Source organism: Cornus florida, unplaced genomic scaffold (genome assembly GCF_030987335.1).
Source record: "Cornus florida cultivar Cherokee Brave unplaced genomic scaffold, ASM3098733v1 CherokeeBrave_3.0.0_Hap2_Chr11, whole genome shotgun sequence".
Classification (NCBI taxonomy): Eukaryota; Viridiplantae; Streptophyta; class Magnoliopsida; order Cornales; family Cornaceae; genus Cornus; species Cornus florida.
In genome coordinates this window covers 102,587,670-102,603,656 of record NW_026775581.1, presented here as the reverse complement: position 1 = coordinate 102,603,656, position 15,987 = coordinate 102,587,670, and the positions used below count along the sequence as shown (strand labels likewise).

Genomic DNA, 15,987 nt, shown 5'->3' with positions numbered 1-15,987 from the left:
TTCATACTGAGATTTGGTGTCCGGAACTCACGCATTCTTTATACATTCCTTTTGTCATCTTTTGGATGGTCCACAGACAACCTTAATCTCCACAGATTTGGTGTGTTCAACTCTTAAATTAAGCAAGCACTATTCATAAATGCATACATAAAATACGTTTGTACATACGGAGTACATGTGTATTATCTTCATATTAAGGTTTAGTTTAACTGTTAGAAACACTAATAGGCGACAAAATGATAGACATGACATGTTCAAGATGACTAAGTACGCACATACAATCTATATAAATCAAAATATGAAAGAAAAATTTGAAAACAATGATATTCGGCTGTCTGGTGTCTCACAAGAGTTGTGGAAACCCATCACAGACTCCCGTGAGACATCCGACTAGTTAGGTGTCAGTAATTTCTATCGTTGCTCTTTAAAATATATAGAATTAAAAGCAACGTTTCCCAAAATGTTGGAATAGTGAATCAAGTACAAAATGAGTATTACAATAAGGAGTTGCATATTCAAATATTATGAATAAATTGTAGAAGTGAAGAGCATTGTGCATCCTTCCAGGAACATTCCCTATACGAGGTGATCCATTAGCTTAGTTTACAAATGATACAAGGACAGTGTGTACTACGTTCAAGAGTGTAGCAACAGCTACAATTCACTAGTCTAAGGGGACATGATTAAAGAACAAGGTTACTGATTGAAAGTCAATTAGTGCATCGTTAATTAAGTATAGAGCATTAAGTACACTTATGGTCCATACAGATTTCTTTAATGTTTCTTATGCTATGTTCGTTTCATGGAATTAGAGAACTAATTTTTTTTGTCAATTCCACTAATTCTAATTTCAAAACTTCAATTCCATGCATCCGATTTTTTGTCAATTCCAAAACTCCAATTCCATGCATCCGAATACAGCCTTAGGTCAAACCCGCATTCTCACGCTTCATAGATATCCCATTCCCTTTTCTGAATGGCTAGGTTTGTGGTATGTTTAACAATCAATGGTCAATCGTTATGAGAATTCGAACCATACTTAGTTTCTTGTCGCAACTATGTGCCATGGAAATTTTGAACTGACAGGAACTAAAAGGCCTTTCAAAATATTTAATGTAATCCCTACTTGGGTCATAAACCTAAAATTCACAATTTAGTGAAGAAATGAAAAAGACGAATAGCTTTTCTTTTCAGTTCTTTTCTTTTTGAATCTGCAAATGATCCAGGTACACAAACTAAGACAGACTGTGTAATCCTTCTCATCAATTGAATGACTTTTCAATGTTTTGGTACAATTATGTTACACCCTATAGGCAACAAATTAAAAAGCCATAGTTTTACAACTGACAGCTAAAAATGGAAATATTTCCACTGAGACAAGGTTCGCATTTGAACAACTTACAACAGTGGAAGAATCACTTCCAAGGAGCATTTCTTTGCCAGAGAGATGACCATTTTGTGGGGACAAGTTGGTATTCAAATTATCATACATAGTACCATTTCTCTATGGATTTTGGGTATTGTCACAAATTTTCCTCCAATTTGAATGGTTTCGTCATACCACCATCGCCCCAGCTAGTTTCTTTTGCCCCCGAGCAACAAGCAACTCATAATCCTGCAGAATTCAATATGTGAGTGCAGCAAGTCAATATATAAGCACTGAATAGTGTGAATTGCTGCATACATACCATAGGATCGATGATTGTTAAAGATAATATACAAGATTTACATGGTTCAACAAGTCTCTTACATCCATAAAGAAGAGGGATATTAAATCCACTATCAACCATGAAAAGATTAAAAGACTCACGCTCCACCTTTCAACTCTCACCACAAACTGGGTTTTATAACAGCACAATATAACATAATAAGTCGATTTGGGTTGAGGAAAAGACTCAGATTACAATTTTGGGTTGTGTGCAACACCAAAAGTCATTGCAAAGCCTACAATTATTGAGATTGGGTACAACATATCCTTGAGCGCATACAGAATACAAGAAATCTAACAGCACAAACTGATTGGGGATTTTTTTAAATAAGAATAAGGTCAGTAAGCAGCAGAACTGTTCAAGCTTAGGCTTTGGAAACTTGCAGGTTTGTTCTATAACCCTTAAGATACATACAAATATAAATATAATTAACCATACGGGTTTGAGAATATCTAGCAGAGGCGCAAGTTTGGTATAATAGATAGGAACTAAGATGATGCTCAATCTTCAAGAATGCAAAGTTGATAAAATATCATAAGTCTACTAGTCAAACAAAGTTCTTTTTAACAACATACACATATTGAGAGAGAAACAATATCATATTTAAGAGAGAGAGAAGAGACTACCAACTCGAGCAACGATTCACATTCAAGCCTAAATAAATTACCACCATAAAGATGACATTCAAGTTCTGTAATTAATTACCTGCACAATAGCTTGTGCGCAAAACTTTCCTGATAGAACAGCACCTTCCATTGATGCCAAATACTTCTGCTTTGTGTAATCACCAGCTAAATAGAATCCTTCTATTGGAGATCTTTGTAACGGACGACAAGGTTCACAGCCTGGTACAGTTTTATAAACAGACCTGAAATAAACAAATCAATTGGGTTCAAAGAGAAAAATAAATTAACCGCAGTACCAATACCCTTCACTGATACAAACTAATCCATTCTAATTTTCATTGAACACATAGGGAATGCATGTATTATATTAGTATAGGATTTTGTTATCTGAAGTTGAATATAGTATATTAAAACAACTAAGATACACTAAGATCGTAAAGAAAACTCTTATAGGTGAAAGATAATCTAATCAAAATAAGAAAATTAAATCTGAGAAGAAGTTCAGTGTTTATTCTATTTCTATAATTTTCTGTGCAGCTATTATAATATGATAGTGAAGAGCCCAGCTGTCTACATCTCAAGGACAACAGAAGAAGAAAACATATTAATCATGGGAACTTAATTCATGATTTTTATGCTCATATTTCAGTGAAATTCTAAAGGAAACGGAATTTCAGTCTAACCTTGGTGTTTTAACTACATGGTACTTCACTACTTTTGCTTTGCTCTGATCTGCAGAAATTTCATCAGGAAAAAGTTTTGCAAGTTCCTTCATTGTGGCATCTATAATTTCTGAGTCACTGCGTGAGATCCATTCTTCTGCAGGTGCAAAAACCAATTCCAGCATAGATTGATTTGGGTTGTAATATTCCTGCATAAAACAAGCAAATAATTAGGTGTATCTATGAGGCAAGATAAAGGTAAAACCCTTTTTAGTTGGGATATGCCTGGATAAGAAAATCAAAGGGATACTGTTAATCCATGCAAATCAGAGGAATGTGTGCTGACATAGGTGCTAGATTCAATTGTCAATGTGATTTAAAATATATGTTAAATATGGTGACAATCTGATATATATCTGGTTATTTAACAAAACTGCTACTCATATGTCCGTAAAACAATAAGACAAAGCCCTTGTCAACTACCAAATAATATTTCCTTTTCATTTCCTAGTGGATAGAATTGGGTGGACCTAAATCAACATCATACAGAATAGGCATGACAGACCTTCAAATACCTAGAATGCCTTCCAGGCTGCATGCATCCAATGTGCATGCTCATATTGGCATTCTCGTGGCTGAAAGTGCATAAATTAGAAGGAAGTGGCTATTAAAATGATTTGGTAAACAACTATTACCTTACAAGTTACAGACATGTCAGCATACACACTGAGAAGGTTACTTCTGCAAGAAAATAAATAACAATTAAATATGGAAGCTTGTATATAAGATTTATAAGCAAACTGCATTGGATTAAAGGAACAGACAATTGGAAGTGAAAGAAGTACTCCTCTCCAGTCTTGAATAAACATAGATAACATCATGAAATTGAGACGCCACATGGTTTATGCAATCATAGGAACTAATTGTACCTACCAAAATATATATATATTTGTACGCGTATCTCAATCAGGTTACTCAGGTAAGTTTCAAAACAAAGATTCTCACTCAACAACCAATATCCTCTGTGAGGTTACATGAAAATCTAAAAAGTTGTAAGTGCAAATGTTCATGAAACCTCTGACTAGTTCAGAATTTCTATGAGAAGAAAAGCTTCCACTCATCCAGCCAACCATAGTATACGAGGAAAGAATTTGTGAAAACATTGTTTCCATAAGATGCACAAAACCAATCTCAAGACAATGGCGGGTAAGCGTGAAGGCATACAAAACTATGAAGCAAATAGATTATAGAAACAAAAGAAATGCTTCTCTAAAATGAAAATGATATTATATGCGTAAACCAAACCTGCTGAACAGAAGATGATCATATGTATTCTTCAGTTTCCTGTCAAACCTGCAATTGAAGTCAGCTTACATCACCCACTCAATCATCTCAAATATCAACTATAAGTGATTAAGTTATAAAAGGGGTACAGGTATTATTGACTACTACAATTCTTCGCGAAAAACAAAACACGTTTGCTGGACTGAAGAGAAGTGGAATTGAGGAAAATGAAGGCAGATACATAAATAATCTTAGATTGCACTAAAACACACTTTCAGACCATTGCAAATTGCAATAGACCTCACTATCAATCTTTTTCATTTTCATGTATTGGAATTTCTTGGCCACACTAGTTAAATGAAGAAAAACCAAATATCTTCGATCAGTAGAAGCCCAATCCTAGCTTTGCATGGATAGGGACCATCTATATCTCAAGTGCAAAAATAATATGATACAAAAATTAATCATCATTGAGTATCATTTGCAACATCAAAAGAATCCATAACTAACCATATGTGAACATTTATAACAGGAACACCAACTAATTTCTCCAACTTTCTGAAGTACGGAATGTCTTTCCAGTCTTCAGGCAAAAGAAGCTTTAAAACATCAACTGATGGGAAAAAAATTCATCAGCAATGTTGGAAACCTAGGGTTAAGAATATGGAAGGATTATATAATCTAATAGAAAAGTAAACAGCTTACCCGGGGTGGCAATTACATAAGCGTCTCCTTCAATTACATTCCCATTATTTAGTAAAAAGCTCTTTACAGTTCCATCTTTATTTAGCTCAATCTTTTTTAATCGGGAATTGAGCTGGACTTGACCACCCAGTGACTGAATATGATCAACTATTGGCATGCAGAGTCTTTCCGGAGGATTACCATCTAAGAAAGCCATCTTCGAACCATGCTTCTCCTGTTGATTATCTTAATATATTTTGAATCAGTGTATTAAATAATAGAAATGAAATAAATGAGGAAACAATAGCAGTATATAAGTAAATAAATACAAATTAAGTCCCTATAAAAAAATTTGTGTACAAAAAAAGGGAATATCCAAGAAATATGTTATTACATTGGCTTTAACTTTACTGTAACATTAATGCAACAAACTCTAAGCCAGAATTCATATCAATAACCTGAATACCAGTATTATATTCGCAACTTTTAATTGAATCATCATTTACAGAAAAAATAAATAAATAAAAGAAAGTAAAGGATGAACTTACCTGAAGGAATCGGTTCAAAGCAATCAATATACATTGCATTGAAAGTTCATCAGGATTTATGAAGTTTAATGCCTTTGACATGGCAATGAACACCTCGTTAGTTACTCGATCCGGTATGCCCTAAGGAAGAAAATATTGGAATGTATCACTTACCAAAACTAGAAAACTATTTTTTTTTTTTGATAAGTAAGATTTTATTAAAAACGCTCAAAAGGGGAGCGAAGCCCAAAGAAACAAAAGGAAACAAAAGGGCCAAAGGGCACCTTAGACCTTCAGAGAGGCCAAGAAAACAAAAAACTAGAAAACTATTACTTACAAAGTTTTCCACAATAAATAAATAAAAATAAAAATAAAAGGAAAAAGAGTAACATAATGATGTAATACGATATACAACATTGTAGCCAATTCAAAACTCGTGATCTAGTCAAGCTAACTTCAGTAATTAACCACCTCTTGTTATCTATCTAGTATCTACAATGTGAACTTGATAGAGAGCATGATTAAAATAACTACCCTACTTGTTTTTTCATCCAGTCTTTAACAGACAAACCATCTTGAGCCTCAACATAGGCCTGCCCACCAACAATTGCTGGCAAGAGTCCAATTGCAAACTTGACTTTCTCAGGCCAAGTAAGCATTTCATTGTTCTTTAAGATGGCCCATATCCCTGCGAATCACATCCACAAGAAGCATATGTTAAAATTAGAAGAGGAACAATGTCAAATACATGTTGATGTTTAACTAATAAAAAAGAATGTGTTATTGACATTCATCATGTTCTGCCAATCATGAGTTCTCATGCAAGGGACGGGAGTCATCATTCAGTGACAGATTTCTTCTGGGAAGTCTAAGCCACAAAATAATAACCCTACCATATAGTATGTTAACACTCAGAGATGCACAAATGTGGAGTGTAACAGTTTCATGGAGCAGTCAATCACCAAAAGAAAAGGAATAAGATTAATACATTTAAAAGTTATGTACATAATTAAATATATTTAAATTAAGTAAAAGATTATTTAAACTTGAGTGTGCCATTCAGAAAGATGAATCTTATTCTGGCATATGAAAGCCAAATGCATATATAGTTGATACTTGCATCAGAGAACCATTTTTTTTTTTTTCGAGAACCATTTTTTTTTTTTCCTAGCAACATGTGTACTTCATCTCATCACTTTGTGTGTTAAATTCCCCTGACCACAGCCACTGCGGCTCTCTCTCCCTCTCTCCTCGCTCTCTAACTCCCTATTTTCTTTTGTATCCTGTCTCTTCTTTCTAAAAATTCCTCTTCTCTCTGTACAATGGTAATAGAGCGATGGTGGATAATTATCTGGGTTTCCTTGTGTTATGCTCTGTTCTTGTGTCTTTCTATGTTTAGAGATTGGTGTGTTTGTGTATATGTTTGGAGATAGGAAATTAGGGTTATTTTCAAGTTTTAAAACAAAAGGCATGAATTGTTTCAGTAGCTGTCATTCTTTACAATGAAAGCATATAACATGTGAGCTAATATGGTGGATCTCATCAAACCTTCCGAAACCAGCAGCATTGGTTTAAATAACTTTGGACTTCTGGAGACAACATTTTAGGTGATAGAACAAGACAAGTTTGGTCTGAATTTTTGTTGTTAATTTTATCGATATGGGTCTAGAGGCAAATACATGCGCAAATAACACCCAAGAGAAATTTAGAACTAGTAGAAAAAGAAGAATTGGTGTGTTTGTGTATATGTTTAGAGAGAATTAGAGCTAGGGTTCCATTTCTATCAAGGGAGAAAGCATAGATAGAAGAAGATACAAATTCATTTGCACAGAAAGTAGAATTTTAGACAGAGAGGTTGTAGAGAGAGATTGAAGAAAGATGGGTGATGATTAAGGAAAAAATAAAAAGACAAAGGGAGGGCATAAAAGGACTATTATGCTTCTTTTTTTATTAGACTTAAAAATTAAGGGTAAAAAAAGTAATTTAATCCAAGTTACTGCCAGATAAGCCTACAAACTCTTGATAATATAAATTTAATTTGATATTACAAAACTATGATGTTAGAATTACTGTGTATAGACATTTTCAACTACAAAGAACCAAAACCAAGAATGTAACGACTTCCAAAAAGAGATCACTAAGAAGGAAAGCTCCTCTCCTAGTTCGGAATTATGTTACAGATATGCAGATCATAAATCCAAAGAAGGGGAATCATAAACACGTGGCACAAGTGCATAAATCTCACCGTCTCCCCATCCCTCTTTAGTCCAAGAAACCACAATCAAGCAGTCACCTTGACGTAAGATAGCACAATTATAACATTTGTAGTCTTACTCTAGGAAGATGAATATGACTTTGCCATTCTCATATTTTACAAAAGTACCAATGCCTATGAGGTATTAGGACCGAAACTCTAATCTCTAATGTTGAGTAAGCGCAAAACGTGACTAGACCTAGAAGAGGATGAATAGATCTAAATTACTTAATTAACTGATTTTAACAGCTTTCTGAATATTAACAGATATAACGGAAATTCAAAAACTCACTCACTCAATTCATTCATCTTGATAAAAAAACATGTAAAAGCATAAAAATATATCAACCACAAGATGGACATGGATTTTTTACGTGCAAATCTCAAGGGAAAAAAATCACCGAACCTAGTCCGGGCAGATTAAATCGACTATGAGAAAGAGATGTTGCAACTTGGTTAACCAGCTCCAAAACCCTAAAAATCCCTTAGTTACCTCTTGATACAAACTTATACCAAACTCTCCACGTTGTTGCTCCGTCAACAAATCCACTCTTCATGTGATTTGCTTCTCCTCCAGCACATTGATTTCAATGGCTAGTCGTCCAAGCCTCATGTTCAAGCCTTCTCTTCTCAGTTGCCCTCGTCCCAGACATAATGTCTGGTAGAACTTTGGTGTTGGTAAATTTCTTAGAACATAATTAGTTGATGAACACCTCAAAACATACTTTCACCATCTAATGCAATGATGATGTATGAAACACCAGGCTAAAAAGAGATTTAATTTCATTTGGCAATTAAATATTCTAATTTCGATTGATTGGGCCAAGTGTCGATCGATCTACAAATGGCCGGTGGCCTTCGATGGATCTGTCGATTGATCAAAGTGCCCAGTCCTTCTAGCATTAGGATTTTTATTTAGGAAATTCTAAAAACATGTTCATGCACGTCAAAAAGGATTTTTATAAATCAAATCACGAAATTAAAGAAATTCCAATTGAATGAATGCATGTAAACATGAACCTTAGTTGGTGAATGCATAAATGAGATGGAAATTACCTTTTTGCCCTTGAATGTAGCTCTTAACTTCCAAAGATGCCCTTGGACAAGAGATAATTTACTATCTAAAAGTTAAATAAAAAATACAGACTCAAGCTTTTGTGACAAAAATTGCCTACCTAAGTTCTATTGACCTTTTATAGGGGCTTCCATAGGAGTAGCCACCAATATTAGCCTAAAAAGTTATAATTTAAATCATGGAAACTAATCAGCTGTAATAAGTTGCTCTCATTTCTCAAGCTGAAGTGAACCAATCATAAAAGCTAAACCACACTTTGGTAATCAAAAACAAAGATCCATGTGCTTTGATTCTTGTAATGATGTGACAAGATGTTTACCATTTAATGGTGCAGGTAGAAATTCAGGAAAATCAAATCGGCTAAACTCTCCTGGCTTGTTTGGCATCGCGAATATCATAGAATGCTCCTTCCATTGCAACCGATCGCTAATACCAAGTTCTCCAAATAGGTTCTGCACATTTGGGTAAGCCCCAACTTCAAGCAAGAAAACAATCAGTGATTCAGTGTCATCAAGTGTCAAATATATAATTTAGACAGGAGATGGACAAAGAAGACTTCAAATTAATTGTTTGTCCAGATTTGAATAAAGTCCATGCATGGAAATATCTACAGCACATATAAGGTGGTGGAGGATGTTGTGGTTGAAAATTTTATGACATGAAAGCACTCGAACAAGATCTCTAGTAAAATATCCTTCCCAAATAATGGTAATAAACATTCCAAAGATTTAAAGCCACAAAATATGAACTTACAGAATATATGCAAGCCTGTCTCATACCAGTCTCCATCGTCATCCTTCCATGCAGCTACCTGTAAGAATAAGGACCAATCTTTACCACAACAAAGAAGGATTTCCAGCTATAGAATAAAATTTTAGAAGGAAGCTGAACTTATTACGCACTCACCCTTGAGTTTTAACTCTAACTTAACATGCCTCAGAATAAGATTTCAACTGCTATTGTATAAATTCAGTCTATGCCTGACCTTCAAAAAGTGTTAAGTACACTTTTTATTGTCTAACACAAAAAGAGTCGAGTTTTCTAACAGATTTCTGGCACCAAGAACAAATTCCCCTCAACAAAATTATGTTGTGCTCTGAAAATATGATAGCAACACTAGTTTTAGCAAACCAGTATACGTGCAAGGTCATACATCACACCAGATGAGCCGCTTCATTATGCATTCCATGAGAAGGGCATGATAGTATCACATTAAAGTTAAACTAGCAGAGGTTATAAGCAAAGTGTCCACCAAAAGAGGGTTAACTCTCATATCCCATTTCACGGTTCAGGTGTTCACCACAAATATAATGAAATAATTAAACAAAACAATAAAGTATATGATATGAAAGGTTTAGTTCCTTAATTCAGTCCTCAGAACTTTTAATAATTAAAGTCGAGTTTGAAAAAGGGTTGCAAGAAAATCAATACTAGGAGGTAGTATATATCATAATTCATAAATTCCAATAGAATTGTATTTTATTGTAAAATTGGTGGCCAGAAAATAACTCCAAGATCAGCCATTTTGGTTATCTTGGTTTGCTAGTCTGTGAGGAGGAAAGAATAAATATTGGTTTGATAGGGAGAATATGAAAGATTCTAATATACTAGGGCTTCGTGACTTAATTTAGATGTTTGACCTTGAAACTCTTCTCTCATCAAAACAGGAAGCATGTCCATCATTACATTCATGCCCCAACTCGGATTATTTATAAGACTACATCCATTGACAAATAGATTGGCCAGTCAATTGTGTTTTATTAATCTCTCCACTTAACAATTTTAAACCCTCAACCAGCTCTCGAGAATGTGAATTTTGGCATTTCGCTTTTAGGATAATGAAAGGTTCAATAGAACCCCCAAAAAACTTAAATTTGAAACAGAATACAGTTCCGAGTCGATGATTAGCATGGATCTGGTGATTGATTTGTCTTGGAGGGAATTTCACAGACGGCTGCACGTTGGGAAGGTAAAAGAAGAGGGCTCTTTGATACATCTCAAACAGCCAGCCACAAGCTTTCCCCAATGTTATTGGACACGGAAAATGAATATTATAACAGAGATGAAATGTATCATTCCAAGGTGAGAGGGCTGCCAAGGTGGCACCAACAATCAAAACTCACCTCCAAATAATAATCCACCATGTTACCAAAGATGACTTCAGGATCCGACATTGTTCAGTTATGCCATTAATAGCAACTCCAAGAGAAATAATAGAACTGAGGACCGTAACCCTAGGTTCAGATAGACAGAGTAAGCACAAGGCCCCAACTAGACCTAGAGGAGGATGAATAGCTCTTGCTAAATTAACAATCTTAAATAGAAATTAACAATTTAAACTACTATTAACAATAATTTAAATTTCAACTAACTAGAAAGGTTGTAAAATTCACTCATGTAGCATATGTGAAGCATAGTAAGTAGAGAGATCATCTACACATGAAATATTTAAGTGGAATACCCCATTAGGGAAAAAGCATAGGACCTAGTCCAAGTACATTGAATCCACTATGAGAAAAGGTATTTACACACTAGGTTAACCAGGCTCTAACATAAGAATTCTCTAATTACTTTTGACCCAGACTCACGCTAGATGCTCCACCCGAGCTCTTTTTGTTGCCAGTCAAAGAATCCGTTCCTCACGTAATCCATTCTCCTTTGGCACGTTGATCTTTATGACTAATATTGTCCGCTTTGTGTTGGTTGTGCGGAAGATACTTCCAGTGTTGAAAATCCTTGTAGCACTTGGATTTTTTCGAAGTTCAACATTCAAATTACACTCACCATCTAGATTATGATGATGAATGCAAAAGAAACAAAACATAGCAATCAAATTGCTAGCTGCACTCAATATGCCTGTGCCTTGTGTACACTTAGTTGCACTTCTCTCCTTATTTTTTGAAACTCTAAGAAGTTTGAATCACTGGCGGATCCAGGGGTGGGCTTGCCCACCCAAAAAAAAAAAAAAAAATTTACTATACCTAATTTTAGCCCAGCCCCAAAAAAATAAAAATTATTACTACTATTAGCCCACTCAAAGAAATATTAACCCAACCCATTGACAATTCCTGGATTCGCCCTTGGTTTGAATCCATTTTGGAAACTCTAGTAGCATAGGTTTCGCTCAATCGAAGTCATTTCAAATTGAACGAAAATGGTGCAATGACTTTTGCTTGATCCCTCAATCTATTGAAATTGCCCTATCCTGAATATTTTAGGATTTTGAAAATAGAAACTTCTAAACAATTTTATGCGGATGGATGGCCCTGACACACTGGTAAGGTTGCTCCATGCGGTCTAGAGGTTGCAGGTTCAAAACGAGAAACAGACTCTCTGGAAGTGGAGGTGAGAATGCATACATCTGACTCTCCCCAGACCCTGCACTGGCAAGAGCCTTGTGCATTGGGCTACCCTTTTAAACAATTTTACACATTCCAGAAGACATTTTGCTAGATTAAAACATGTATAATGTGTTTAAAATTTCATGTATTGAGAGTTGTAATTACCCTTTTTCCCCTGCTTGAAGCCTAGAATTTACCGAAACACCCTTGGACAAGAGGTAACTCAACTAACCTAACTAACTTTTAGAATACTAATCAGAAGTTAAAATAAAAATATAGACACCAAGTGTTGAACGAAATTAGACAACCTAAGTCCAATCGACCTAGCACTATATTATCACTTCTAAGTTATCACAGGAAGGGGAGAAGAACTTAAGAGAGATACTCCAAATACATGCCAACAAAGATGCCATGAGGCCCATGACCTTCGCCAATGAATTTGAAATCAAGAGGTGAATGACACACACAGCTGCTTGATTATAGGAGGTTTGCAGGGAAAGTTTTCAAGGAAAGAGTACAGGCATCAATGGAGGAAATTGACGATGATATCCAATTTCCTCAGAAACCATTTGTCTCAACAGAAAATAGTTCATAGGAAGCTTTTTCCAGAAGCATTTCACCTTTTAAGGGTGCATTTATATTAATGGATATCCTACCATGAGTTCTATAGAAAAAAGTATGTGTCCCTTCAGTCTAACTTAAGAAAAGAAAATTACTTATTTACTCTTGAAAATTTATTATTTTATCAAGTAAAACCCTGATGTTCAGCAGAAATAAAAGGAGTATAGAGAAATCTCAATCATTATCACAGACCTTCCCTGTCAGTTGTTCCATGGAAAAGTGACCAAATTATAAAAGTTCTTCCAGTTAATTAGCCCATGAAAACTGCTTACTATCTTAAGATTAACTGATAAGATCATATATTCCGGTCACTGAGAAATTTGGAAAAGAAGAAGAACAAGAAGAGACTATAATTTGCATGAGATAAAACAAAAACAAGTAATTCAACGAACAAGACAGACACTATCTATGTCTATGGACTGAAATAAAGGTACAAAATAGAACATATCTAAACCTTTCCACCTAGAACATCTCGTGCTTCCAACAATATAGGTCTGTGACCTGCATCTGCCAAATACTTTGCAGTAGATAAACCAGCCAGACCTGAAAGAATTTGAAATTTTATAAATTGACATCACTGCCAAATAAGATAGATCATTCTTTGAATGCAATATGTGGTTCAATTTATTTTTAGGATTGATAAAAGGCATGATTTTGGATTTACAACAATACATGCACAATTAGTCACAATTAGTTCAGAGCACATAACCAAGTTGATATATACCAAGAGAATGCCATGTTATCAAATACTTCAGTATAACAAAAGATATGGGTATGGGTATAGATAAACAAGCATAATGAGTTCAGAACATTCTAATTAAGCTAATAAGCATCGAGCAGTTCGTAATAAGGCATATAACTCAATTCCACAGAGAGAGAGAGAGAGATATGCCACACTCTTATTAATAAATGTACTAAAGAATAACAAGTGTGTGATATTTGAATTAAACACACAAAAACAAGTGACCCATAAATCAGTAAATACTGTAAACTGAAAGAGTATGAGGGTAGCTAATCTCATAGATTCAAGCTTTGTTTTCTAACTATACCAAAACGAAACTCCATCTAAAGATAGAATGAGACTTGCTCACCTGCACCAGCTATTACAATGTCTAATGGTTTGTCTGGCCGGGAAGAAGTACGAAATGATGAAGATAAGTAAGCAGCTTCCAAGAAATTAACAGTATTCTCAAGCTCTGGTCTTGGATAGTCAATGCAAACCACCTGTATGATAAACCAATAATTAAATGCATTTCATTCAATCAATGAGAGTTTCATGAAGATTAAATCATCCTATCAAATTTAAGAAACAGACCTGCAATGGGCGTGCATCCTTCCTTGGTGTTGTTCTAACAGCATCCCTGTTTCGGATTATCAGTCTATGACCCATGGAATCACTACCTCCAAATGCCAAGGCATTTGCTTGCTCTGGACCAACATGGAAACCACATCTCCAAGAAGATTTTGAGTTCCATAAGTTCATCACATTACATTGCCCATTCACGTTAATGGCAGAAACTTGTCCAAACTGAGTCATTTTAACAAGCCCAATATCCAAATTGGATGCTAGCACAAACTTTTAGGAACCCAATTCAAACTCCAACAATAGTGACCCTGTCATCACAATATATGTGACATTATAACCCATTAATGTAGGTAGTAAAAAAATCAATTTTTTTTATAAGTATTAAAAAAAAAATTAAAAATTAAAAAAATCAAATTTTCATATGAGAACTTCACCATAACCCAAATAAAAAACGAAAAGTTAGTGCAGATAAAATATAAATAGTACACTGAAACTATAAAAGCAATCCACAGCTTCTTTTTATTTCTATCTCAGCTATTCAAACCAGAAACTACTTTTAAGTCAATTTTTTCACTGTATGATACTGACAGTACTAAATTAAGTTATATGCATAAAAAACCGGACCCCAACAAAATCAAGAATTTAACGAATTAAACAACCACGCTATAAAATGGACCCAAATATGATTAATATATAAATAAATAATAATGATAAATAAAAAAAAAACCCAATTTCACTATACAAAGCACCTTGAAATTATCATCTGAAATTGGCAAATAAGCATAACTTTCTAGATTTGTTGAAAGAAAATTAACTTTAAAGGGTTCAATTTCAAAATGTTTTCTTCCAGCAAAATCCACTCAGAACATATTGCTTCGACAAAATCGGGCACCTATAAATATATATATATATATATAGATATATATGTGTGTGTGAGAGAGAGAGAGTGTATGTATAGTGAGCTTTTTACCTTGAGGCAAATCAAATGGGGGGCTAAGAGAGCTCAACTTGGGTCCCTTGGAACTGAAGAAGGATTTCAAATACTGCAATTCAATGAAGATTCAATCAAAGGGCACAGAGCGGTGTATGTTTGAGACACAGAACGAAAGTGGAGGAAATTGTGGTGTTTGTGTGTGTGTGGTGGTTCGGCAGTTACCCATTAAAAATTATGGTGATGAAATTGTTTGGGGATGGTGATTTGGCCGCTTTCGCAGTTGGAACTGAGTTGGCCACATTTGGAATATTCTATCAGCTGCTCACTACTCTTAACTCTCCAACTCTCTCTCTTCTTTTTCACTGTACCAAACATAGCCTAATCCTAGAGAGTTGGCACTCTTTGACATCTGTTTGGCTGAAGACAAGAAAAACACGTTTTGGTTTTGTCCCGGATAACATATCAAGGTTTCATGTTGAAAATAAAAGGCGACTCTACTTCTAGTTGTTTTGTTTATGATAAAAAAATAATAATAATAAAAATAATAATAATAATAATAGTAATAATAATAATTTATTTTTTATTTTTTTATTTTTTTTAGAAGACACTCAACAGTCATACCCCCGCTACTCACTGGAAAAGTCCCACCTTAAACTCCAACTAGTTAGTTTGGCATGGATCGATGGATCATACTTTTTTTTATATAAATACTCCAAAGATGTTTTTTAATTATTGGTTGGCTCTTATTTTGCCTACATTTTTGGATGGTAAAGTTAGAAATGTCATTTGTAAGACTTTTGTACAAAATAGCATTAAAGATTAGTTATGCAATTTAACGATTAAACATCAATGCTCTTGACACGAATTTGAGAACAGTTAACTAATAAAATATCAAAAGTTATGTCTGTCTTGAATCTTTTTTTCAAATATCAAAAGTTATGTCTGTCTTGAATCTTTTTTTCAA

The 15,987-nt window shown here is 34.5% G+C and overlaps 1 protein-coding gene across 2 annotated transcripts; it reads right to left on the bottom strand.

The window, feature by feature from the left end:
- Positions 1 to 1,243: 1,243 nt before the first annotated feature.
- Positions 1,244 to 15,436, bottom strand: LOC132283651 (15-cis-phytoene desaturase, chloroplastic/chromoplastic). Of its 2 annotated transcripts, XM_059785646.1 has the most exons (16): positions 15,246 to 15,436; positions 15,060 to 15,132; positions 14,099 to 14,397; positions 13,875 to 14,007; positions 13,238 to 13,326; positions 9,575 to 9,632; positions 9,141 to 9,296; positions 6,032 to 6,180; positions 5,514 to 5,633; positions 4,987 to 5,200; positions 4,792 to 4,894; positions 4,303 to 4,350; positions 3,693 to 3,738; positions 3,019 to 3,206; positions 2,415 to 2,577; positions 1,244 to 1,615 (listed from the first exon to the last, which is right to left on the bottom strand). In XM_059785646.1, exons 3-16 carry the CDS (start codon positions 14,318 to 14,320, stop codon positions 1,556 to 1,558), a joined length of 1,749 nt encoding a protein of 582 aa, XP_059641629.1. In that variant the 5' UTR covers positions 14,321 to 14,397; positions 15,060 to 15,132; positions 15,246 to 15,436; the 3' UTR covers positions 1,244 to 1,555. The 2 variants fall into 2 exon arrangements, with proteins under 2 accessions (XP_059641629.1, XP_059641628.1); XM_059785645.1 differs by having other exon boundaries at positions 15,060 to 15,436.
- Between the last annotated feature and the right edge of the window lie 551 nt (positions 15,437 to 15,987).